Raw genomic sequence first — 26,535 nt, forward strand, 5'->3', positions numbered from 1 at the left:
TGCTAAAAGAAAGCTAATGTAACGGTATGGTATCACAACTGGGTCTGAATCTGACCAGCTCTGACCATAGACAACCAAATATATCTGCGCACAAAAAAATAATTAAATCTCTTGCATATTACGGGAAATAACTGCAAGAAGGAAAGCACAGAAGCACAGAGGAGCTCTGAGTGTCTCTCTTCATTGTCTGCCAGTGGGACTTCTGCCTTTGAGAAACCGCTCCCCTGAAAATAGTCTTCTTGTAGAGATTTGGATAATCAAGAACTCAAACTTCAGCCTGTGGCTTTTAAACCTTCCCTCTAAATTGGTGTCTTTTCTAACTCTCGGTGGCCTTTTTAAAGTCTTATCAGCAAAGGATTTGGCCTCTCCAATGCTAAAAACAGTAAAGAGGCTGCAAGTGTGATAACATAGCCTAATGCCTTCTTATGTCTATTGCCTTTAATCAGATGTCTTTTAGGTCACATGCATTTATAGGCAGAGAACTGGAAATACAGGTGGATTTGGACTTTAAACTGTTTTCAATTGGCTATTTAGCATAAAATCCATAGTGATCTTCAGGGCCATTGACTGATCTGGATTTTAGAGAATGCAGCCATTGTTGCTGTGGAGATGTAAGGACAATGGTATATTCTGGTAGGTCCTTAGAATTACGCAAAGGATGAAATCACTGCTGAGTGTTTCCTCCTCCTTTAGGCCTGGAAGATCTGGGGCCAAGAGTGTTGCAAATTTTTCAGTTGGCAATGGCTGCAATGCAGCAATTGTAAAAGTCCAAATGCAAGAATGAAGCAAAGCTTAGACCCATGTGCTGGGTATGTTATGTGAAGTTAATTGTAGTTAAATTGTAAAGCAAACTGTAAATAGTTAAAAAGACATGATTTGCTTGATTTAGAGATGAAACTGTAGTAGACATTCCATTTGTGGAAGAAAAAACGAGAATGTAATAGCCTATATCAGAATTGCAGTCTGGACAGGTGCTGCTATTTGATGAAAACACTCCTCTTGAAATCTCTTTGAATCTTTCTGTATGGTTAGAGTACATAATGGCAGATTCATTCTTTTGTTTTTCAAACTCCATCTTGTACGATAGAGGTGTGGTTTTTTCTGAAAGGTGCCTGCAGGTGCAGTACCATGGGTATCAATACTGAAGAAAAGTGTATGGTTTGCTAGAACTGCATTGTATTTTCACATGCTGCACCAATTTGAGATAATATTTATTTAGTAAATCTTATGTCAGAAGATGGCAGTTTCTGTTACTATGTTTTCCAGTAGTTCCAGGAGCAGATTGAGAGCTGCATATGTAAAAAATGTATTTGAATTTTGTTATGCATAATATTTTTAAATACCTCTAGCTCGGAGTGGAGTAGCTCTTAGTGGGGTTCCTGCTCTAACATTTGAATCTAACATTTGAATCGTATTTGCAAATAACCCAGGGTTGAGTGATTTACTGACCAAAGGAATTTGACTTCACTTGTAATTGCGCAGAGTCCACTGCATATTTCGGGACTGCAGCAGGGCTCAGGCTCATCATCTGGCTGGTTGATGCAGACACTGCTTGTCTCTGCTGGCCTCGTACCATTGGGAGTATATGAAAATATGGACATGCTTCACAAGAGCTGAGCCAAGCTGATTTAAAAAAACTCAGCAAAACAGGCAATTTATACAGATTGTGCCAATCACCAGCTTACGGATGTTTCATGTTGCTCTTACTGTAACGCAAACAATAGTAAGGGAGCGAAAGCCACCGCCTCGTGTCTGAGCAGCTGGCCCCTCCTCCTGCAGCAAACGATGCTGAGTTTGTGGCATCTTCTGCTGCCATGAAAATTGCTGTCATGTCGCAGACTAACCTCTGTAGCTTTGCTGCTAGATTAAGCAGGAGAAGCTAGACCACGATATGCAAAAAATCACCAGGAAAGCAGTGTGCAGCATTTGAAGGTGAAGAGCTGTGAGTAATAGGAATGGCTGTATCATACTCAGCAGTGAGCTGAGCTGGGAGGTGCCTGAGTGCTTGTAAAATGGAGCTGCAGGGAGACAGAAGATAAGCATCGTTGCTGTGCTGATGCTGTGTCATAGCCAGGCACAAAACCCGGAAGCAAACAAACAGCATTACATCGATGCGGTCGCATCATCGCAGCAGCGATGGGTGGAGGAGAAACACACCTCTGGAGGAGCAACACCTCGGCTCCCACACCCCGCAGCGAATGCTGAGCAATGGCATGGATTTACAGTGGTGCTTTCTGCACCTCCCATGTCAATGAGAGTAGTTGTTTTTTTTCCCCCTTGAATCTTGGCACCTAATGAATTGCTCAGTTTATATGTTCAACATAATATCCCCTCTCTGTTTTGCTGCATTCCTGCTGTCTGTCCTTGGTGGGCTGGAGGGATGAGAGGGTCCCAGCAGCTTCCCTTGGTTTGCACCAGGAAGAGCTGGGCTGGCAGCTTCTTGTGCCAGGCAATGCACTGAAAACTTGGTATGGATCCCTTAGGGCTCAGCAGGCAGGGCACTAGTGACTGAGACATCTGTTAGCTGAATAGAAAGGTGGCAGCCACCCTATGAAGGCTTACACTGTTGTCACCTCCTGAGCTGAGTAATGAGCTCGCTGCTGTTAAAGGTCACCAGAGTGGCTGAGGGTAGATCTGACAGCTAGGCAAAGAAAGTGTCCTGCCTGGAGGGGTTTACAGCTGGGAAGGGGTAATATGGGCCAGTGCTGCATGATTAATTTATGAGCTTCAGGTCACTCCTCCCTCTAGCCCCCCTGCTTTCGCCAGGGTGCTACAGAGTGTGACTGTCCTCCTGCCTGGAACATTGTCCAGGCAAAAGAGGACTTTGGTCCTTAGTTTTTCTGGGCATTTGGCACTTGGTAAGAAAACTGCAAGCAGCCTGCCTGACATCAGGCCCCCAGTAAATGAGAAATGGCCCCTGACCATGTGCAGCCGGGCTGCGTGCCCAAGAAAGCTAACCTACTTCACAGACCCTGTGTGTGCCCAGATTTTTGTCCAGGGTTTCACTGCAGCAAATACCAGTGACCTAAAAAGGTGCAGGAGCACCCAGGCGTCCGTGACTGTGGCAGCAATGCAGGTGTCAGCATCCCTCTGCCTTCAGGCCAGGGCTGTGCCTGTTCCTGAAGCCCATGCTTAGGCTGTGGTGGGGAATGAGTATTTGCATGCTGACCAAGGGTTTGTATGAAAGTTTATTTCATGAAGAATATAGCAAATCGCTTGTCAATGTTAACCTATGCCTCCCTGCTAGTCAGTTATGTTTGTGTAATTTTTTCCAGTGTGTTCATGGAAATGCATCTATACGTTTAGGTGCACACAGGCGTTTGGTACTGCTGCTTTGGCTAAGGACAAGCCAGCCCTGGTCCGGAGCAGGCTCTAGGAGGGAACGCCTGTTTGCTTGGGCACAGTGTGCTGCCGGGGTGCCCACACGGCACTGAAACCTCGCCTGGGTTGCCTGTGCCCATCAGCACCATCTGTGTAAAGGTACCCTGCTTTGCTTGTGGTCCTGGCTTGCAGCGATCTGTAACGTGTCCTACAGACATGCTGGTAGCTTGAGCTGGTTGGGAGAGGTTCCAACAAACCCCTTTTTCTTCTGAATTTGCTGATTTGCTGGAATGGAAATGTGTGTCAGAGATGTTTCCACATCTATCCAGTCCTGATGGAAGCTGGGTGAGGCTCCATGCCACCCTCCCCAGTGGTTTGTCAGACTGTGGGGCGCAGTGGCGAGCATCAAGATTTGTGGGTTTTTTGGCAGCCTTGTCTCCCATGGGGGCAACCTTAGCCATAGGCCAGGTCAGGTGCAGGACCTGCTCCCTTTTGCAACAATTTTGAACAGTTTGTATTTTCTTCTGAGCAGGAAGGTGTCAAGAATTAAAGCATTGAAAGTCTCCATAAAGTGCAGTTTTCTTTATTCACCAGAATTTCTTAGACACTTTGAAATTCTGATGAAGGTGAGAGACTTTGTATCTAAACATTCAATAATCCTTTATAAACTGTAAGTGAGTCTTAATTTAATGGATGACTCACATAATTGAGTGCTTTCTTGAAACTGCACTTGTATCCTTTTAAGGTTCAGATTATTCTAATACCTAGTTTTGCCACTTATATATGTATATTTATATACAAAGCCATATAAAATCCTTATGTCTGCAGTTATTTTTCTGGGGTTGTACTTCTGCTTTATTTCAGTCTGCATTAATTTTCCAGCCTGTTACGTTTGTTTCTATTTATTATGCATCTTCTCCTGTTTTAAAAGAAATAAAATGTAGAACATCTTGATGAGCATGCAGATTTTTTGACTAATTAGCAGTGACAGATGCAGTGCTGTGGTAGTGTTCCCTGCCCGTATCAGTAAGCTCTTGCCTCTTGTAATTGGACAGTATTAATGTTTAGGAAGGCAATTGAATGAGCTTAAGAAGAGCTCACAAGATGGTGGTCTCCGCAGGTCAGCAGGCAGTGTAGTAAATCATCATGGTGAGGAGATGCAACTGCCAGCACATGGCAACGTAACTTATTACTGTTCAGGCTGCTGATTCATGAGTCCTGCAATTACAAGTGACAGTCGAGAGGCTTGGGGGAAAACAGGGAGCCTGCTCTGGCATATTCCAGACTGAGGACTTGCATTCGTCTCCATCCTTTAACAAGAGGGTACCAACATCTAAGGCAGGTCCCGGGGACATATTTCATCTAAGGCAGGTCCCGGGGACATATTTCACTGTAGTTCTGTGCCTTGATTCCAAGGTCATCTCGCTGCTGCAGCACATGGAGAAAAGCCTCAAACCTTCTGTGTAGATACTCTTTTGTCACAGACTGCATTTAAAATTTCTTTTTCCCTCTTTTTTTCTCCCCTTAAAATGTCTGTTTCTCCCTTTTTGCTTTTCTAGAATGATACAGAGGGCTATAGAGGCTTCAAACCTGCAAAATGTTCAAAGACAAGCTGAAAGTAAATGCTACATATAACTGAGAAGTTACATTGAAGAAAGGTTGTTGCAACACCCCTAAGTCTGATTTAGCACTTTTTAATAAATAACTTTTAGTTCTGTATGGTTGTCCTGGTTTTATAGATGAGGAAATGTATCAACTTGTTTAATTGTTTTCTAATCTGGGAATTTGGGACATGCATGGTTTATATGTGTGAGTCAACCTGTAATTAAACGAGGAATTGAGTCTGCAGTGAGGAGTATAAAACATGGACAAAATGGAGATTCTGAGGTATTGTCTAGTGAGCCAAGGAAATAATTTACAATAAATGTCTTTTTTATATATGCATGGGAAAAGAAGGTTCTGACTGCTTTAGAGGTTTTCAGCATTCACAGTCACTTGGCAAAAGTCTTTCCAAAAGCATTGTGTAGTTGTTGTGGTTTCACACCACTCAGCAACTAAGCACCACACAGCTGCTTGCTCACTTCCCCTGCAGTGGACACAGGAGAAGAAAATCGCAAGGGTAAAAGTGAGAAAACTCGTGGGTTGAGATAAAAACAGTTTAATAATTACAATAAAATAAAAAAGTAATAAATTGTAATGAAAAGGAAAATAACAAAGAGAGAGAAACAAAACTCAAGAAAGACAAATGATGCAAATGAAGACAGTTGCTCACCACCAACTGACTGATGCCCAGCCAGTCCCCCAGGAGCAGCCCCCCAGCCAACTTTCCCCTCCAGCTTTATATGCAGAGCATGACATCACACGGTGTGGAATATCCCTTTGGTCAGTTGGGGTCGCCTGTCCCAGCTGTGTCCCCTCCCAACTCCTTGTGCACCTCCAACCTTCTCTATGGTGGGGAGGTGTGAGAAGCAGAAAAGGCCTTGACTCTGTGTCAGCACTGCTCAGCAATAACAAAAACATCCCTGTGTTATCAACACTGTTTTCAGCACAAATCCAAATCATAGCCCCATACTAGCTACTATGATGAAAATTAACTCTATCCCAGCCAAAACCAGCACAGTACTGAAGTCACAGACTTTCTCTGTCTCTGGGTAGGTGGTAGGGTGCAGGTGTTTCCAGTCTGACTTTTTCAGTGAGGAAGTTCAAATATTGGTTCTCAGGAATATGCAGTGGTAAAATTTGCTTTCTGTAAAATGTAGTTTTGGAGAACAAAGTGTATCCATTTGAATAGAGAAAAACAGAAACAGATGATTGTTGTGAACAGTGCCCCAGCAGACTTGGTATTTGAACAGTTCTTCATGGGAAAAAATGTTTGCTTTCTAGCCATTCCAAAAATACCAGGAGGCAGTAGCTCTCACTGGTGTTTGTATGATATTTCAGGTAAACTGAACTTTGGAGGCTGCACTCGCATCTTCATTCACGGAGTGAGTGAGATACAGCGTGGGGAGCCTCAGTACGGAGTGCCCCCAACTAATCAGCAGCCTTTGACCTGCAGGAATAACAAGTTAACAACAATATATTCTTCATGCCCACTAGAAACTAGATTTTCTGCTGTTGGTCTGTAACACAGAACGAGAGGTACAAGCTGTGGGCCATGTCCCTTGGCTATGGTGGAGTGGTGGAGTTAACCCTGCTGAGCTGATGTTCATTAAAGGAGCTTCCCTGGGCAGGAATTTCTGCATTATGGAGTTCAGCAGCCTCCCCTGACCTTGTCCTTTCCCATTTCAAGTTCTGTTACTCTTCCAGGGGTGCTGAGAGTCCCAGGTGAGCTCAGCTTGGCCATTTCAGCGTTGGGCAGTTTATTCTGGTGGTTTCTCTTCCCTTTTTGGCCTTTGTACAGTAAAGTGGTGGTTAAAAGGGGATGTGGCAGGGTTTCAGGTGTTTCAACATGCAGTGAGTTCTGCCTTGAGGAAGAAAGAATGTGATGGCCATGAGGCCTCATGCCCCAAAAGTTAGAAATAAACACTCAGTGAAACGATGGTTTTCCTCTCCACTGTCTACGTACCCACCCGAACCTGTTTCATAGACTTTTATATAGTGTAAGTGCTTTGATAATAATGGCTTTCTATACAATATAAGCCTATTTGGTATCATCAATATGCTATTATGTTTATTTATTTCAATAAACCCACATTTCTTCCTTTTTTTTCCCCCCAGAGTGACCGACTACTCATTAAAGGTGGAAGAATTATCAATGATGACCACTCCTTCTATGCAGACATATACCTTGAAGATGGACTTATAAAGTTGGTTTTTAAAAATATTGAACTTTTTTGCATGCCTGTTAGTATAGACCTGATTTTGACCTGAAATCTTGCAGCCAGCATCTTGGTTACCTCTAGATGTGGGGCCATAGTAGAGGAGTGTGAGTGAAATTCTGCCATTTTATCTTTACTAAGATTAGATAAGTAAAAAATTTCTTTACTATAAGTTGAAGGTATTTGCTTTTCCAACAGTTCAATCCTAGTTTTTTCCAACATGGTCAAGGCAAGTAGGCTTTCCCAACATGAGAAGTAATGGTAAGGAGAATGGATATTTCTTGAGTCTGTGTATGACAGAAGGCTCATTACAGCTTTATTCTCCACATCTAATCAGGGTGAATGCAGCTATGCTCTAAAGGATTGTATGGCACAGAAATATGCCATGTGTTACACGGTGCTAACGGTGACCTACTCCTTCTCAGTCGCCCTGTTGTTAATGCTGAAACATAGCATGTTCTGTTGGCCAACACTGTTATGCATTGCTCATATGTCCCTTTTCTTGCTTAAAAAGGGAATATGAACTTAAATCTTCACACAGCTAGAAAGAAAATCCTACTGATTTATCAGAATTTAAAATACAGGAACTGGGAAAGTATTCCTTAGGTGGAAAACATGAAATATATGTTACTGATAGCCTGGGAAACAGTAATAGAGATGTCTATTTATGTAGCTCCTACCTTGACTTAGTGGAGATGGAGGTCTCTAGTTTTGCAAAGTTATGTAGTGTGTGCAAGCACTCTGATGTACACAAGGATCACAGCCTTTTTCTTGACTGCTAAACCTTTTCACTAGTGACCTAACAAGTTTGGTCTCCAGAGGCTACAATTAAATGCATAGAACATAATTATGGTTATCTGGTAAATAATTCATTACCTACTTGTTTTCAGAGCTCCTTTTCATGAGAAGCTATCATTGCTTTAAAAGTTTAATTCTTTATATATCTGTGGCTACTTACATTATTCATGATTCAGGTTATTAGAAAAAAATTTCAAACACTTTTATCCATGGACTGTGTGGTTTTCTTTTTAATACTTCACTCTGCCTTTCCAGTTGTAGCGTCACTTGCATTGCAGAAGTGGCAAAAGGAACGTATTGTTTTAAGTGGAGAAGGCACAAAATTTTGAATGTGTATCTTTTTTTTCAATAGCAGCGATCAACCAAATTGTGCTCTCTCTTGATAGATATTCTAGCTGAGTTTTTCTGTGCTTTTGTTTGTTCAGATGCAAATTTCCTAGTAACACTTACAAGCATCAAAACTATTTAACAGCTAAGTGCATGAGATGCTGAGAGTCTCAATCTGCTGGTCTTGGTTCCAGAAATGCAGTGGTACTCAGTAGGCAGCTTAGCAGTGCCAAGGTTTCAGCTGCCCTTGTTAACTGCATAGACTCCCTGTGAAATCCATGCATGGATCCATACCTCCAGAAGGTATCTCAGCTGCCCAAGATAGCTAGGATTAATAGTGAATAGACAGGCAAGATCTTGTTTTTTAAAATGCCTTTATCTTTGCCCAAGGAGACAAATTTACTATTCAACACCCTGAGTCATGCCTTGTTTCCTGGATTTAGATGACCTGAGATTTTTCTGTGTAAACTGTGCAAGAAGTCCTGCTCTGAAAAAGCAGCTAATTTGTGAGGGCAGGCTAGTGTGAGATAGGCTTGGTCCTAACAGTGTTCAGATGATAAATTCTGCAGTCTAGGAAAGCGCTGTATTTTCTGGGATTGGTCTCTTAGTTTCTCCAGCTGGAACTGCCCATTGTGTCTGAATATTTAACATTGTTGTTAAATGTTGCTCAAGATCCTTTGGAGCAGGACCTTGAACCTCAGGCATCCATGTTTCAGTTGATGCCCTAACTGTTCAGCTGCAGATCCTGCTGATAATACAGAATTCTTTCCGCAGAACGGAGCAGACACCAAACCACTCAGCCCAGAATAGGGAGTAGTGTCCTGGTTTTGCTATGATATAAAAGATCTGTGTTAATTTTCTTATTCTGCAGTAGAAAATGATTGGAAAATAGAGGGTTGGATTTCTCTTGCAGACTAATGAAATGACTAGGGTCTTTTAACCCTTTTGTCCCTGCAGATTGTCCTGCAGAGAGGAATGTAGATATAACCTTGAATGTGTTTGAAGATTAACTATAGTTTGGAGGATGGTAGATGCTTTTCCCTACCTAACAATGCTCAAACCAGCTCCCTAGGTACAAGGGAGCAGTGGTGCGTGTGGATTTTTCCTATCTGAAACTTAAGCCCTGCACACTCAGATGGCAGCTGAGAGGCAGTTCTCTGGTATCTAAATAGTAATTTAGATATTTAGTAATTTAAATTGCCATTGGCATGTAAATAATATATTTTTCCCACATCTATCCTGTCTCCGTTATCCACATGAGGAAATGAGCCCCGGTCTCCGTGCCAAGTGGCAGGTCATGGTCTGGTGCTTGCTGTCTTCTGTTCCGCCCCTGCCAAGGGAAAGGGTTGGGTCCCTCCAGGCTGGAGGGGACTAACAGGTGTGCAGGATGGGTGACTGGGGATGGGGTCTCCAGAGCTGGGCAGGCAGTGAGCCAAGTTAGAGGGAGCCTCAGATGCCTAAAAGAGATCTGGCCTTGATAATGACAGGAGTAACTCCACGGAGTTCTGGGGAGGTTTTCAGCTTTCTGGGGTTAAACTTACGAAGAATTGAAGCCTGCTGTTTCCATTGTGCTTTAATCAGCTCATGTATGACAGAATTTACCAGCTTGTTCAACTGAAAACGGTAGACAGCATCAACTTTCTGTCAGTCTGAGTTTTCTAGTTGTTGGTGCATCAGAAGACCAGCTCAATCATTTGTACAGTGTGTAGAATACAGTTATCTGTGCTATTGTATTTTTTCACCCACAAGTAACCGAACCCCATTCTTATTAACATACACTTTGCATTAACGAGTGAACAGTTGAGGAATCCTGTCACATTATCTCTTACTCTGTGTTCTAGTCAGTCAGAATAAAAATAACCTTGAATGCCAGTGAAGATCAGCCTTCTCCCAGCCTTAATCTTGATGCCAGGGCAAGAGATGAGACAGGCTCCTGACAGGTAATAGCGCAGTGTTGTCCACAAAGGCCATTTGGTTCCATGTCAGTTCAGCATGGGTGACTTCACCCATTGCCAGATAAGCAGTTACTCAACTGTACACTGAAAATAATGAGCAGTGAGTATCAAAAAACTTCATAACATACTTAGTGCTCTTTTACTTGGTTAGGTTATGTGTCTTTTGAATAGGAAACTGGTAGATACTGATTGTGGAAGAAAATAAAAATTAATTGCTTTTATATTTTTGTGTAGGTTTTCTTTAGTATTATTTTCAGAAGGTGTGTTAGTCCTTGGAGTGCAATTCCACCTTAGACATATTTAAAGGAGATTGATCATAGTATTTTTTTTTTCCAGTTCAGTTTTGTATCTACACAAACACCGTACAAAGGTTGAAGATTGTTCTGATTAAAATCTTGGAAGTGGATTCAACTAATGAAAATTAGTGCAACACCATTATTATGCGTGGGGCTACCTAACTTTTACAAGCGTTCAATCTGCTCATGGGTTGGAGTGCCTTATGTTATGCCTTCGCGAGTCAGATTTTAACAGCAGAGGAGCTTCTTGCAACTCGTTTGCACAATACATATCAATTCCTTGTTTGCTGTGGTATTATTAGCGCTCCTCACAGCTGTAGACAGGTTATGACATGCTCCCAGTGCTATATGTGTTGATGAATATTAGATGCCTGACATGGAGCTGTACGGCTTCAAGCCGTGATATTACAGCTCTCACGAGTAAGCCCTTGTGGATGTGTTCAGCACTGAGCGGCTGAGACCCCAGCTTGGGATGCTGGCGGGGAGTTTGCTAACCGAATGGTTCTGCTTCCCTCCAGCCAAAACCTGGAGCACTGGGGGAGCCAAGCTGCTGGAGGTGACATTTTTGCATAGCATATGAAACAAATTCTTGTCCTCTTGGGGCTATTTATTAACTCTGGCAGTTTGGCCAAATTCCAATGTGAATAATTATCCCTGTTTTTTTTACTGGTTTTAATTAACAGTTATATTCGTTTTTGGTTCTAGCTTGTTGCGATTGGCTGTTAATCAGCTGCTGTGTTTTGCTCTGTAGGTGGTAGTTGCATTTTAATATGGGAGAAACAGATTCAGCAGCTCAGATGTCTGGAGTATTTGTTTAGCTGTGGATAAATGTTATTTTATCCCAGACAAAAGGAAATTAAGATGAGGACTGTGTGTCTGTAATACAAGATAAACTAAGTAAACTTAAACTACCTTATCGTTATCTCTAAGCCCAAATATATTACGGTGTAACAGTGCAGAGACATGGCTTCCACACAGACCCGTACCTTTTCCTGTTTGGCACCATGTGAAGTAGGTAATAAAAATGTAATGTGGCTTCAAAAGTTAAAGCTTAATTTACTCATAGTTGTGTCCATGAACACTAGAAGTATTTTGATTGTAAGTATCTGGAGTTCGCTTGATATCAGCATGGGGGACAGCTTCATGTTTTTAATAGTGAGGAAAAAAATCTTGTTTTGAAGAACTGAAGGGGAAAAGATGACAAGAGGCAATTAACATTTTTTATACACAGTTATGCAGAATGTTTCACTGAGTTTTAACTGTAAGAGGAGGATGAAGAGTGTGTGACATGTTAGATTAGAGGTGTTGGGTCTCTTAAATATGTATTTCTGTATCTTAAGATATTTAGATTTCTTTTCAAGGATAAATTTGCATTGCTCGGTTACAGAGTAATTATAATTTCTTTTTGATGTGACTTGTGCTTCTGCCATATATTTACAATTCCAGCTTGCTGTCATATTTGATCTATGTTTTTCTGTTTTCATTTAAAAACTTAATATACAAAACTGGAACCCCCAAGAGAGCATTAACTACGTATTTGTAATTGTTTAAAGATAGGAATCATATTTAAAAATAATCAGTTTTTAATGCTGGTGCATTACGACTTCTTTATTGGCTACTAGAGCAATGCAAAGCAACCCGAGCACATGGCCCAGCTAGGCAGGCTCACAGACACTTTGTTTCACCAGCGCCGTGAAGAGTGGTCAGAGTGGGTGCCTGACCTTCACCTTCCCTTTGGGGTCCCAGTGCTTTCTCTATGGCCCCTAGGTTCCTCACCCCTACGTGCCTCAAATAGCTTCTGTCCCCTGTGCATCTTTGTTTAAGTGAAATAATATTGTCTTTCCGTGCTGCCTAGGCAAATAGGAGAGAATCTGATTGTTCCTGGAGGAGTCAAGACCATAGAGGCTAACGGGCGCATGGTTATTCCTGGGGGAATAGATGTCAACACTTACCTACAGAAGCCCTACCAAGGAATGACTGCTGTTGATGACTTCTATCAAGGCACAAAAGCAGCGCTAGCAGGGGGCACCACCATGATCAGTGAGTACTAGCAGTACTAACTCTTCCCAGTCCAGGCTGAAGCTTGTGTAGCACATGTGGGGGATAGCTACGGGAGGCTCCATACCAATTTTCCAAGATCTTCTGCAATGAATCTTCAAATTTTGGGGCACTGTGTTGGAGATCCATTCATCATTGTCACCCAGGGCTGGCCTGAAAATGAATCTACCCTCAGAAAGAAACAGTGGCATGGGGAATTGTCTCTTGGATTTCCCTCTGAAATACAGAACGAGCACTGGGGAAAAATATACCCACTCTTGGAATTTTTGAAAAACAGTGTAGTTAGTGCTGTAAATATGTGGCACAGAAAATCTGCCAAAGAGCTGCTGTTCCCACCTAGTGACATTTCAGGGTCTTTGGAAATAATAAGATGCTTATTTATGAACTTGGATTAGGCACCAGGAATTGAGGAAGTCCTTATCAGAGACGCCCAGGAGGAACATCTTTCTTGGTGGAAGGGAGAAGTGTTTCTGGTTGTTAAAGGTCCTTCTTCTGTCTACCAGATGGCAGGACAAGATTTAGTTCTTTCCTACTAGCAGTGGCTTCGTGCTTGGTTAGACTTTGTGAGGCAGTTGTTCAGGTGACATAAATTTTCTTAGCTTCCTTGTGCAGAGGAGCTGCCCAGTGGGGTTTTACTCCCAGTGAATTGGAATGTGGCTTTTTTAGCTGAGTGGTGTTATCTATTACCTATGTTCAGCAGTGAGTATCAGCTGAAAATATCTTTGGCATTAAGTACAAAATACACTACTGTTCATTACTCTTGTTAATTTTTTCAGTGTATGTTCTTCAGTTGAGGTTTCCTGTGCAGCATTAGGTTTGCAAATGTTACTGGTAAGGCCATCTGACTTTGTTTCCATACTTAGTTTTGTCCTAGCCCTGCAAACGTAAGTATATGTGTGAAAGTAGTCATGTCTTTATTTTATGTCAGTAAACATTGTGGCATCATCAGATGCAGAGAGCCTTGAGACAGTGACCATGCATAGTTGCAGCACACTTGATCTGCCATATAGCGTGGCTGAGTGTTTGTGCTCTGCATCATCTCTGTTCAGACCTTTGGCTGTATTCCCAATTCTGGCTGCTGAGAAAGCATTTAACATCTCCATTGATATATTGGTAAGGCAGAGTGGGCCAGTTCAGTGACCACGAGGCACTGGTTAATAATAATGCTTACTATGAAATACATAGAAATGGATTCATCAGGCAGTAAATACAGGTAAGTCCAGAACTTGTGGTCTCTTACAAAACAGTAAAGAGGAAAACTAATGTGACCTAAACTGTGAGATATTTGGATTTTGCACTGTGTGTCTATTGATGCTGCACCAAGCATGTTGCCAGACTTAGCTTAGTATAGACCATCCACAAAGTCTGCTATACCTGAGACAGCAGGATCTGGCTAACATCTCAAAGTTATGGTCTGCACACCAACTGCCTCCAAGGCTGCTGTTTTGGCCGAGACGCTGGAAGGCTACTTACTCACAGGCGCTGAGGAAATCTGAACAGTGTGCCGTCTGGGTAACAGACACTAAATCTCTTTTTCAGTTGACCACGTGTTTCCAGAACCTGGATCGAGTTTACTGACCTCCTTTGAGAAGTGGCATGAGGCAGCTGACACCAAATCCTGTTGTGATTACTCTCTCCATGTGGACATTACCAGCTGGTATGATGGGATTCGAGAAGAGCTGGAAATACTGGTGCAAGACAAAGGTGAGTGAAACTTAATAGTATTTTTTTGGTTTTATTGAAATATCATATGGAGGTGAAATTTTGAAGTATTTTAATGAATGCATCATCCAGAACAAAAATGCACAGCCACTGGTTATGCTGCCCCAGGTTTTGCACTACTTTGAACTTTTGTATTCGCTTGCTGCAGTATAAAATGGACCTTTTAAGATAAAACTCAGAGATCAGCATTTAGGGTAATCAGTGCAGTCACCTTAGATCCTCTATTTCATGAATGGAGAGAATGAGACTTTAAAGGTAGTGGTTCGGATTTTAACTAGACTGGAATCTGCCCATTTAGCTGCCTCAAATTAAGCCCAAGTAAGAAGGGTACATGTGTCCGTGAAATGGTCATCACAGGCTATTGCTTATTTCTCAGCAATGGCTTAGGATAATTTACTTGTGAGACTAGATTTTTTTATAAAACATGCCTATATTTTTAAAAAAGGTTTAAGTTATTAGAAAAAAGTGATGCTAAACTTAGATACCTAATATTGAAAAAATGTCCCTATTTTCTCAAGTGCATGTTCTCCAGTGGCTTTCCCTGAAGTTACTAAAAGACGCTTTTTTTCAGGACGTACAAAAACGAGGTCACTTATTTAGGAATCTATTTAAGGCACTTACAGGCTTGATTCAGTTCAATTAATGGGTCTACTATCATGTGAGATGCTGTAGGTTACCCTATCTGGACTCCAGCTACCACTCCAGAATAGCATAGATAAAACCTCTTGTAAATCCTTTTCCATACATGCCAGCTCAGTGTGGCAGTTTCATATATGGAGAGTATCTTGGTGACACCAGATATGTATGTGTGGGCAATTGAATCTAGTCTTCAGAAAATAATAATTTTGATAATCCCTTAAAATTCTGCCTAACAGCATGGATTTTTTTGTTCAGAAACATTTTTTTCAAATGTTTTTCACTTGATACTTTCCTTGAAAAATGCATGGATATTAGTTAGGGAATATTTTCTGAAATAGTATCTAGTTACCGTGGGTAAATCAGAATGACCCCTGTGTTGCGAAGTCTAAGTAATATGCGTATGCAGCATCCTTTGGAAGGTGCAGTGCTGGTGATGACTTAGATTTGAAAAATTCTCTTTGTATAGAAATGCACTATCACAGTAGAAAACCAAAGCAAACTCCTATTTTTGAGTGAGCAGTTGTTCACTGAGATATTATAGAGGTGCAGTCACGTAGGAGAATTTATCCTGTATTGCAGCATGCTAGTAGTACATGTGCTGTACAACCAGATTTTAGGCAACAAAACCCTTCAATCAGCAAGATTACATGTAGTTTAGAGAAACTGCAGCTGGTCTTACACAGGTCTTTATAATATAGGCGATTTTCACAAGGTGATGACATCTGTCAACACTGATAGTGCTAAATCTGTGCTGTTTCCCTGCTATCAGTGTTAACATTGATATGCTGCTGTGCATTAGCTGACTGTACTCTCAGACAAGTATACTGTGCTTTGTTTCAAAGGTTAGATACTATTTTCCAGAGTTCCTGGATCACAGATGGCTCAGCACTCCCAAATTTGCCTGAGGGCTTACATTAAAAGCCTGGTGCAGACAGTTAGGTTAATAGTTTTCTCCAACTATTGAAATGTGAGTTTTCAATATAAATCTGACCTGCCTGTTAGTCTTCAGGGGAAGCAAAAATCTGTTCATTGGTTTCTGAACTGTGATGTGTGATGGGACGCTTGGTGGCCTGTTTGGCGGCGATAGCATTAGGAGGTCACCTTTGTTCTCACAGATGCTGCAGTATGTCTCAGGCAGTCAATGTGAATTACTCTCATGTGTTAGGAGACACAAAGTAAGGGCGAGTGTGAAAGCACAAGCACAATGGGAAATACTTCAGCATGGCAAGGGCTTTCAAATTAATGGGTAATATCTGCTGATAATTGGAAACATTTGAGCCTGCTGGTGCAAATAGACTTGATGTCAATGGAGTGACACTGGTTTTCATCAGCTGGGAATCTGGATTGAATTTCTTCTCAGCTGATTGTCTGGTGAGTGAGTTAGCAGAGTAACAGGACTCAGCTAGTCACGTTTCAATGCTGCGTGTGCCTAATACAATCTCAGCATGAATAACAGGGGGGCTCACAGAGCTGCTGTTGAGGTGCTTTGTCATAAGCTATAATTGAATAATTAACCAGTTTTAAATCAGTACAAGCTAATTTAAGGAGACACAGGCTTTGGAAGGGCCTGAAGATTTTGTAGAACCAAATGTTGATTATAAAGACTCAGTTTTATAACATTTTGGCAGCTAATTTGGGACTGAGCTTCTCCAGTATATGCAAGGCAATAGCAGCCTGAAATGTGTTGACAGATGCCTCACTTGCTCCTTTAACTACTGCACTTTGTTACTGTTCAAGAAAACCTGTAGCACTGTCTGAAAATTGGAGAGGATCCTGCTGAGTAGTCCTGGTGCAAAAGCAAGCAGGACATCAAGAAGAATGTACTATGTAACAAATGTTAAGCATTAAGGTCAATAGGCTGTGGACCGGGTCTTTTGAAAAGCCACATATTTCCAATGAGTAGATCAAGACACCAGACCAAGGCATTAGGTAAAGTGTCTATACTTGGATGTCTGTATATGTAAATTGGTGTTATTTTATCTTGGTATCTTTTAAAGGTACTCTCTTTGCAAGGCGGGATGGTTCAAACCATCTCTCCTGTTAGGCGTAAAGGCAGCCTATGAGATGCCCTTCCACTTCCTGTATATCTGATGTGGTACCCAAGGGCGTGGATGTGCAGTTAGATGGGAGAATCTACTTCTGTGCTGTGGGAGCTGTACGTAAGAGACAGGCTCAAGATCTCATGGCTGAATCCCTGCTGGGATCCCTTCTATTCTCATTGACTTCAGGGAGAACATTAACCTGAGTGGGAGCAAAACTCATAGTCATTTTACCAAGGTCCGAAAAGGGCCTAAGAAGATACAAAAGCAGTAAAAGAAAAAGGAAGAGAATTTATATTACTTGGGTCAATGTGTATCTTCCAACCACAGTACCCAGAGAAAGCTGCCTTATCTCCTGCGGGTCTGTGAGTAAATGAATTACCTTTGGCTAGATCCCAGTGGATAAGGGAGAGCAATTGGTAAGCCAGCGCTTTGCTTACAGAGAAATGTGTACAAGACGATTCAGTCATGTGCCGTCACAGGCTAGTTGGCATGGCTTGGACCAGCCTTGACACGTCTCTCATTGCTTCACGTGTGCATGGTCACCCATGCAGAGGGGTGGCTCCCAACTGCAGCTGACATCTGAGATACCATGTAGGTTTGTGACGAGAAACAGAGCTTTCCACCAAGGCAGGTTGGGCAGATGTGATCAGTCAGAGGGGAGATGGTGCTGCAGGCATGAGACTGTGAGCATTGGCCCCAGGGAAGTTGTAGTCAAGCTTAACATTTTAAAGCAGGGGCATACTAAGTACATTGAAACTGTGTAATGAGGAGTAGGCTGAAGGATTACAGTTAGTAAAGCCCATGTGTGTTTTCTGGGAACTTCAGAAACAGGAAAATAGGAAGAAAGGATGGGCTTGCAGGCTGACTGGGCTCCACAGTCCAGGCTGGATTTGTGCAGCATGGAAGTCAGCAAGGAGGGGACGGCTCCCACTTCATATTTCTCCCTGAGCTGCCTGGACTTAGCAGGAAGGTATAATACCAGAGTTTCAAGGTTTTATCCTGCCTGTATCCTGGGGTATTTTAGTCTTGTAATTGTGAATAAACAAATTCTCTGTGTGAGTGTGAGCAGCCATACCCTCTGCCTGAGGATATATCTGTGCCTTCTAGTCTCATGAAGGAGTTACATCTTCATCGTAGAGCCTTATTCATTCGATGTAGCATGAATAACATGAACAGATCTCTTTCTTTTTCCTCTTGCCCCAGGAAGCACAGTTTTCATGACAGCTATTTTGAAATGGAGCATACGCAGCTTAGCTTAAAATTTACTTTTCTTTTAAGCTAGAAAACTGAGATCAATCCCTGTACCAAACTAGGGATGTTGTCAGTAGACTAAAGAGTAAGGCGAATTTATAAACTAATATGGATTCATATGTACAGAAAATATGAACAGAAGATGTTTGGAATTCCCATTCTGTTAGAATGTGAAGCTATGTAAATAATTGAATCTTTGAAATAAATGCAAAACTTGTAGGGGTTTGCATACAGTTGGTTCTTGGCAACTGACACTCAACACTAGCGTTTCTTACTGATTTCTAAAATCTGGAGCTGTCATCTTTCATGGTTTTGTATGACTGCCAACATAAATCCTTCCATCTTTGGAAGGTGGAAGGAGAGGTATGGTGAGCTGCCCTTGTAGCTGGTTTCAGGCTTTGCTTCCACTCCTTCCCAGTGTCTGCCATCAGCTAAGCTGGGTGCTTTGGGGAGTAGGGTAAAGAAAAAGCAAGTCTGTATGCAAATTCAGATACACAGTTCCTACAGCTTCTCAGCACTTTGGTGAAACTTAACTGGAAGTTTATCGATTACAAAACACAGGTTCAGGTCAAGCTGAAATGTTTTCCTGATTAGCTAAAGAAAGCTGGAAAGAAAACCAGTGATTCACAGAACCTTACACAAGTTTTTTTAAACACAAACTTTACATGCTTGCTTTCAAACTTTACATGCTTGCTTTAGCCACCATCGTTTGTCTGTGATTTGATGATTTGATCTTATTTGTGGTGGTGGCTAGTTGCGGTGGTGGCTGAGCACAGGCAATCCACAGAGTCCAGCAAATTCTCCCAGAGAAGAGGGGATTCAGGCTTCTAGTCCTAGCAACTGTAATGCAGCTGTGGAGCCACGCTTTATTTCTGGCAATCACTGTTGAGAAGCCCAGTCCAGACATGTTCTATGTCTTATTTATCCTGAAGTTTTTGTTCAAATACAATTTAAGAATCCACTTATATGGCAACACCTTTGAATTTTGTCTTGGAACAGGTGTGAACTCTTTTCAAGTCTACATGGCCTACAAAGATCTCTACCAAATGTCCGACAGCCAGGTATTGCTCTGAGTGCTTTTCATTGCTGTGATCTGTCCTCTCTTCTATGATCTCCCAACACTTGAGGAGTTGCTAAGGTTGAATCCCACAGAAACGTTCCCAGTGACCTGAGTTGGCACCGGGGGAAATGTGCAGTGGGGGAGTTCTCTCTGGAGGGTCAGTGCCGAGCAGTGTTGAACATCTGCATGTGTTCCTTCAAGTGTATGACATTCACTTTCTGAAAAGATTTTCTGGTGTCTCCCAACATTGCAACCACTCAGCACTGCTCGGGATCTTGCCCTCACTTTATTTTGCTGTTACCTTTCAAGAGCTCTAGGTCAGAGAGGGAAGAAAAGATGAAGCACTCGAGGCAGTGGCAGTTTTGAGGTTTCAAGAGTTTCTCAGTTGCTGTGAACAGCTAAATGAAGCTGCTCTTTGGGGGGGGGTGGTCTTTTCTCATTAGGGCTGGAGATAACAATGAGCTTGTTTGTCCAGAGCTCATTACAGATTCCAGACTCTTCAGCTTTCCCATTCATAAGTATCAGGTCATTGTAAATGGACAATGGCATTTGTTAGTAATAATAATGTTTTCTTATTCAGTTGAGAAAATGTTTCTTTCTTACTTATTCCCAGAGCTATAGCTCTTGGTCTCTTAAATAACTGTTGTTACACCTCCGATACATGTGGTTCTAATTGGAATTTTAGACATAATAATATAAAATATTCTCTGAGAGGCAGTGCCTGTTAAATTCAACTGCCTGTTGGAATTGCCAAGAGAAATATATCAAAATGTTTAATGTGTGGTTAGACTAATGCCTGTTACCTTATTTAAATGCACATGTTGCAAAAGCTGTGTATTCTGACCCATTCAGTGCTAGCTGAAGTGCCCTAGTGCGAAAGTGGACACTGAAGAAACCGTGTCTTCAGTATTTGATCTGTGTTTGAAAACTGGGCTCCCACATTACTGAAGTCTGGTTTAAACAGCAAACACGTTAGCTGAATACCTTTTGGAAAGGGAACTGAATTTCTGTAGATCTGTGCTCAGAAATTCTCAGTAAAAGCAATAGGATCAATGATTTCCCTTCTGTATGGATGGGTTTTGAATCTTAGAAAGCAATTTAAAAAAGGGATGCTCTAGAGAAAACTTTGCTACTTTCAATTGCAGAATTATAGATGTCGGTGAGAGCTTGACACTCTCTGCTCTGAGAAGATGGTGCAAAATGCTTGCACTTTAGAAAAGAGGTGTTCTAGTTGTACTAAGAGTGTCTGTAGTCCATGGGAATAATTTCATTTTACATTTGCTAAAACTACGGAAAAGAGACTACTCACTAAACTTAGGCCTGCGTGGAAGGGTGTGAAGAGGTAGCCCTGCAGTACAAGGTGCTGGAGAGGCATTATGTCCGAGGGAGATGAAACCCTGCTCAGAACTTTTGACCTTGTGTTGGTGCAGAAGGGCAGAAGCTTATCCTGGGGCTGGCTGGTGTGTAAGGGGGTGGGTAAGTCAACACCAAGCAGTAAAGCCCAGGCTCTGTGTAGAAAGTGGGGAGTGGAAAAGGGAGATAATTTGCTATTCACCTAGATAATTACCAGCATAGAGGGTGCAAAACTAAGGTGAACAGAGAGATCTGAGTGTTAAGTAATGTGTTTTCCTTATTCAGCAGTGTTTCCTTCTTTGTACTACCTGCAGCTTTATGAAGCCTTTACCTTTCTAAAAAGTCTTGGGGCTGTTATCCTGGTCCATGCTGAAAATGGAGACTTGATAGCTCAGGTGAGTGAACTGTCATTTTTGCTTCACTTTGTGAGAAGACAGACACAAGAGAGGAGAAGTAAAACCCTCCAGTTAGAGTATGGGTAGGAAGAAGGGAACTACCTGATAAGTGCCTTAACTGAGCCTGATGCCTTACACACCGCTGGTATAAAGGCTTGGATGAGAGGATGGAGGCCCTTTTGCATGCTTTGGCAGAGTGTGAGGTGGAACAGCGATCCAGACAGCTCCTTGCCTTGGCAGCAGATGAGGACTGGATGAGGGGGGCAGAAGGAAGCAAGAAGATCACTTCTGAATCTGGCAGAGACAAGCAAAGCAGAACAATGTGAAGCCTTGCTCAGAGATGTTGGGGACAAAAAGTGGAGCTGGGAGCCTTTATGCTAATGTCTCTTGCTGCAGCTATCAGCTTAAGCAGCATAGTGAGTTTGGAATGAGTGGTAAAGCTCTCGGACCTATTTATTTTTGAGAATATTCTTATAAATCTCTGAAGTTTGAGAATAAGAAACCACCATGATCTTCTAAACATTTCAAAAATGTGTGTTAAAGTGTAAGTCATGCTGTCTGAAGATGCCTTTCAGAACCAGGAAACTGGGCTCAGATTCAGTATATTCCGTTAAAATGTCCCGGATCCCCAGTGCAGTCTTTGCAGGTCTGGTTCCCCATGTAGGTACTGTCCTCCCACTGGAGTGTGCCGTAGCTCTGATCTGTGCCACAGCACGTTGAAAGAGATATCCCAAGCACAGCAGTCAATCGTAAACCTCCCGTTGGTCTTTCAGAGGTCAGGATTCCCCTGTAAAACTGAATGGGTAGGTTTGGGTGAGTGTTGTTATGACTCTGTACATCTGTGGCAGATGAATCTTTTAAGGCTGTTGCAGAGATGTCTCCCTCCTCTGATCCCTTGTATGTACATAGAGCCCTTCTGAGGTCTGTGAGGCTCCGAGTGAGCCAGCTGATTTATATGCTGAGCTCTTCATCTTCTGGTTTATCCACTAAGGACTGGGCTGCAGAGCTGACAGGGAAATTACAATAGATAAAAACAAGTTGTCTTTGAGATCTGGACAAGGGAAGCCACCTTGGCTGATGGTTAAGGGAGAACCTCAGGTGAACATTTGAGTGGTTGGGCACTGTGTAAGGGCTCTTGCCCACATGGGTTTATTTTGTTGTTTTTCCCACTATGGGATTCTGTCCTTTATCTGCCTGGTAAGAATTTACTCCCTTTGAGAGCCTTCTTTCCCTTTTCCCTTCAAGTTTGGCTGAAATAACTGCTGGGCTCAAAAGTTACTAGTGAGGACTCAACAGGCTCAGACAGTGTAGTTGTGTCCTTCCCCCACTGAAACCTGGTGAAAACCCTCATTTGGATTCAAGAGGGAAAAAAGCACTCATTTCCCATGAAGTTTAGCATGATTTAAAACTACCAAAATATATAATGTATATTTTTAATACAACATAAAATATCCAGTAGAATGAAAATGAATAATAAGAAACTTATTAAGTCAATATTACTGTAGAAATGGCAAAATGAAACAAATCAAATGGTGCCTGTGATGTTTTGATACATTCCCCATTAAAATCAAGGCGCACTCGTGGAATTGCATTTCTGATAGAAATCTGTTTCAGTTAACATTTTTCTTTGATCAGCTTTAATATACAGCCATGGAATATGAACATACAGGACAGAAAAATTATTAGGAAAAGAGGAAATAGTAAAGAAATGTGAATTATGTTATACATCAACATGGTCACCATTGCCATGTCTCATCAGTCTTTTCTTATGCTTTTATTTAGAAGGTTTATTTGGACAGTGAAAAGAAAATACCTGCAGGGAGGTTTTTCAGGACTATCCTGTGTGAAAATAAAAATTTGATCTTATCAAACAAGTATTCTGGCTTGTTAGCACTATCAAATCCTTTTACAGGGGGTAATTTTATCATATGATCTGATTTTATGACTTCCTTCACGTTGCAAATCTCTCCTACTTTGTGTAGCCATTCTTTGCCATCTTGTTACTTTTTTAATATGATTGTAACTTTATTTTTTGTTGTATCTTAATTATCTGAAGTCTTTAATTGGCACTGTTCAGAGCTGTTGCATTAATGATTTAGAACAGCTATTTTTAAGAATACTGAATGAAACATGATGATTTTCTAACCAAAATATTCTTAATCACACAGTCAGATTAATACCTTCCTATTAAAATGCCTCTTCAGCCTTGAGTGATTGCAGCAAAGGCAAAAGTATATGTGAATATTAACTTGCTCAGGTTTTTGCTGGAGTATGTTGATAATGTGTGAGCTTTTCACCCTCGGGGACCTGGGATCAAATATTTATTTGATGACACAGTAAAGTGTGTTCGGTAACTTCATCCTGGTCTCTAGGGGACATTTTTCTGTATCACAGAGTCATTACATTTGTAAAACTCGGCTCATTAGAGACCTGTGGGCAGGGCAGGCCAGGGTCAGAGGTATATCAACAGCTCTGGTCCCACTCCTGATCTGCTGGCAGACCTGGACCAATGGTTGATCACCATTTTCTGCAAAAAGGGGAATTTATTCCAATACCACTTCTTGATCTTAAATTAAAAGATAGGTGAAGCTTTTTGTCTATTTTTAAAAAATTGTCTCACTGCTGTGAAACTGGATAGCACAGATTTTTTCTGACAAACCCGCACTGGTGCTAAGATGGTGTGGACATAGTGCACTCACAACTAGAGGACACTGTTTTGCTTTCGTGAGAACATTTTTTAGTGATTCATTCTGTAGAAGAAAAGTGTTACAGAAAACCAGATGCCAAAGGCAAGACTTTATTTGATGAAACGTCAGCCATGCTAAAAGTTTAAGGAAGGTAACAGTGCTTCATGGATTTCAGCCAGAGAGGAACCTGTGCAAGTAAAGAAAGAATTGCAGGCTGGAAATACTCCTAATTACTATTTTGTATATTGATTGAAGCCTGTTCCTTGGGTTGGTGTCTTGGTATCAAGTAAGACTTTCCGGAGGGCAGAGGAGATTTCTGATGGTGCAGCCCAATGGCTTGAGGCATAAATACGCTCTATCACACTGCAGAGGCAAATACTCCCCCGAAATCTGTGTTGGCTGCACAGAGCAGACACCAGGGTGACATGGGACCAGTTTAGAGCCAGTGTTTTCAGTTCTCCTCCCCAGCAGCAGGCTTACACAGCTGCATTTACACAGACAAAAAAGGGGCAGTCAGACAATGTGGCTGTTAATCTGCCAGAGGATGCCTGGTGCAAGGGTCTCATCCTGGAGTGGTTGTCAGCATTTATCTCTTATGTTGTAGGAACAAAAGCGTATCCTGGAGATGGGAATCACTGGACCTGAGGGACATGCCCTGAGCAGGCCTGAGGAGGTAAGAGACTTCACTCATTTTGTCGTTCATGGAAATATTTTGTCAAGTATGTAGTATTGGAGCTTGGCTTCTGTACGTGCAGATGATAGATGGGTGCGTGGGGGAAGGCAACAGTTTGCGTCTCCCACGGCCTTTTCCAGTATTATTCAAAGCCTTGAAAAGTCCAGGCCCCCTTCAGCTTGTTTGTTTGCCTGAAATACCCTTTTGCTGCTGCAGCAGATGTGTTCCCTTGGTCTGGGGATGCGCATGTCCTTGTACTCTCAGGAGTTGCAGCTCCTACTGCCCCGGGCACAGGCATGCATGGTTTTTTTGAGTGTGACCCTTGTGATTTGATTTGTGCTGACAAAAAAATGGGCTTATCAGGGTAAAAATCAGCAGTGCAGCTTGTGAGTTAGGCTTTGGAGTAACTATTCATTAAAATGCTTTGGCTGAAAACCTCCTATAAGATGCATGTGTACATATATACCACGCATATGTATACACCCACAAATAAATCTAAGTTTTTGCCAGCAGATACATTTGTAGTAGAAATGCAGGCTGTAGAAATATGTGAGAATGGAAGGATGCTGCAAGGCAGCTCATTTTATGCAACTCTCTTACAATAAAAACTGGGCTCTGGCATGGTTCATCTCGGGCATCTGGAAGAGGTTTCTTTAATGAGGAAGAAAACGTGGAGATATGTGGATGTCCCTTAATGTACACAGTTCAGACCATTAATGGGATCATGGAGGGCGGTAGTGGGAAGTGACTGCTTTCCTTGAAGACTAAAGAGACAAGGTCCTGGGGATTTGAGGCAAAACTTGAAGCAATTGTTGTGGTTTGCAGATCTTTATATAACCTCTCCCCAAGGCAAAAGGAATCAGCTTAATTGGTCACATTCTTCTTATTGAACTGTTTATGTACTTTTTCATTTTGTTGTTTAACTTCCACCTAAATTATTCTAAAAGAATTGAGTTGTTTCCTTTTAATGAGAACAAGGGCTTAAGGAAAATTCGCATTTGCAGTTTACAGAAAGGGATTTTGCATCTTTCTGAGAGGGACCTGGGGGTGTTGATTGACAGCTGGCTGAACATGAGCCAGCAGTGTGCCCAGGTGGCCAAGAAGGCCAATGGCATCCTGGCTTGTATCAGAAATAGCGTGGCCAGCAGGGACAGGGAAGTGATTTTACCCCTGTACTCGGCACTGGTGAGGCCGCACCTCGATTCCTGTGTTCAGTTTTGGGCCCCTCACTACAAAAAGGACATTGAATTACTCGAGCGTGTCCAGAGAAGGGCAATGAAGCTGGTGAAGGGTCTGGAGCACATGTCGTACGAGGAGCTGCTGAGGGAACTGGGGTTGTTTAGTCTGGAGAAGAGGAGGCTGAGGGGAGACCTCATCGCCCTCTACAACTACCTGAAAGGAGGTTGCAGAGAGCTGGGGATGAGTCTCTTTAATCAAGTAATATGTGATAGGACAAGAGGTAATGGCCTCAAGTTGCACCAGGGAAGGTTTAGACTAGATATTAGAAAGCATTTCTTTCCAGAATGAGTTGTTAGGCGTTGGAATGAGCTGCCCAGGGAGGTGGTGGAGTCCCCATCCCTGGAGGTGTTTAAGAGCAGGGTCGACTTAGTGCTGAGGGATGTGGTGTAGTTGGGAACGCTTAATGTTGGGTTGATTGTTGGACTGGATGATCTTCGAGGTCTTTTCCAACCTAGACAATTCTGTTATTCTGTGACCATACATCTGACCAGCTCAGTCCCAGCACTGAGATACAGAGGTCCTGCCTCCTTCTCTGGTCTTCTGTGGATGCGTTTGGGGTTTCCAGAGCAAATGTTGTGATAAAAGTCCTAGGACAACCTGAAGTGACAGTCTGATTTAAGAAAAAATATTTCACAAAACTGAAGAATTAAGCCACGTGGTTTTGGAAGGGCTAAGTTGCTCAACTTTTCTAGGACAACTCTTGGAGAGAAATTTTTGTACCATCAAGTCAGTATTTTCAGTCACAACAGAGTTTTAGGTATTAAAATGCCGATACCATAAGGCCATCTGGGAAGGAGGTATGAAACTGATGACTGGGGAGAGGAGTCTCCAGAGCTGCTAGGAAACACTGCTCCTCTGTCTGAAGATGACTGCTTTGTGTGCCTACGTCCCAGGTGGCCCC

At 42.2% G+C, this 26,535-nt stretch overlaps 1 protein-coding gene across 2 annotated transcripts in view; it reads left to right on the forward strand.

Moving 5' to 3' along the window:
- Window positions 1-26,535, forward strand: part of CRMP1 (collapsin response mediator protein 1) — a 52,506-nt gene that overhangs the window by 10,777 nt on the left and 15,194 nt on the right. For both annotated transcript variants that reach the window (XM_074865745.1, XM_074865746.1), the window contains exons 2-7: window positions 7,039-7,127; window positions 12,371-12,555; window positions 14,113-14,277; window positions 19,227-19,288; window positions 20,955-21,035; window positions 24,327-24,395. In XM_074865745.1, coding sequence (XP_074721846.1) covers window positions 7,039-7,127; window positions 12,371-12,555; window positions 14,113-14,277; window positions 19,227-19,288; window positions 20,955-21,035; window positions 24,327-24,395 — 651 coding nt within the window. The remainder of the gene's footprint in view (window positions 1-7,038; window positions 7,128-12,370; window positions 12,556-14,112; window positions 14,278-19,226; window positions 19,289-20,954; window positions 21,036-24,326; window positions 24,396-26,535) is intronic.

This window comes from Strix uralensis, chromosome 4 (assembly GCF_047716275.1).
Source record: "Strix uralensis isolate ZFMK-TIS-50842 chromosome 4, bStrUra1, whole genome shotgun sequence".
Classification (NCBI taxonomy): domain Eukaryota; kingdom Metazoa; phylum Chordata; class Aves; order Strigiformes; family Strigidae; genus Strix; species Strix uralensis.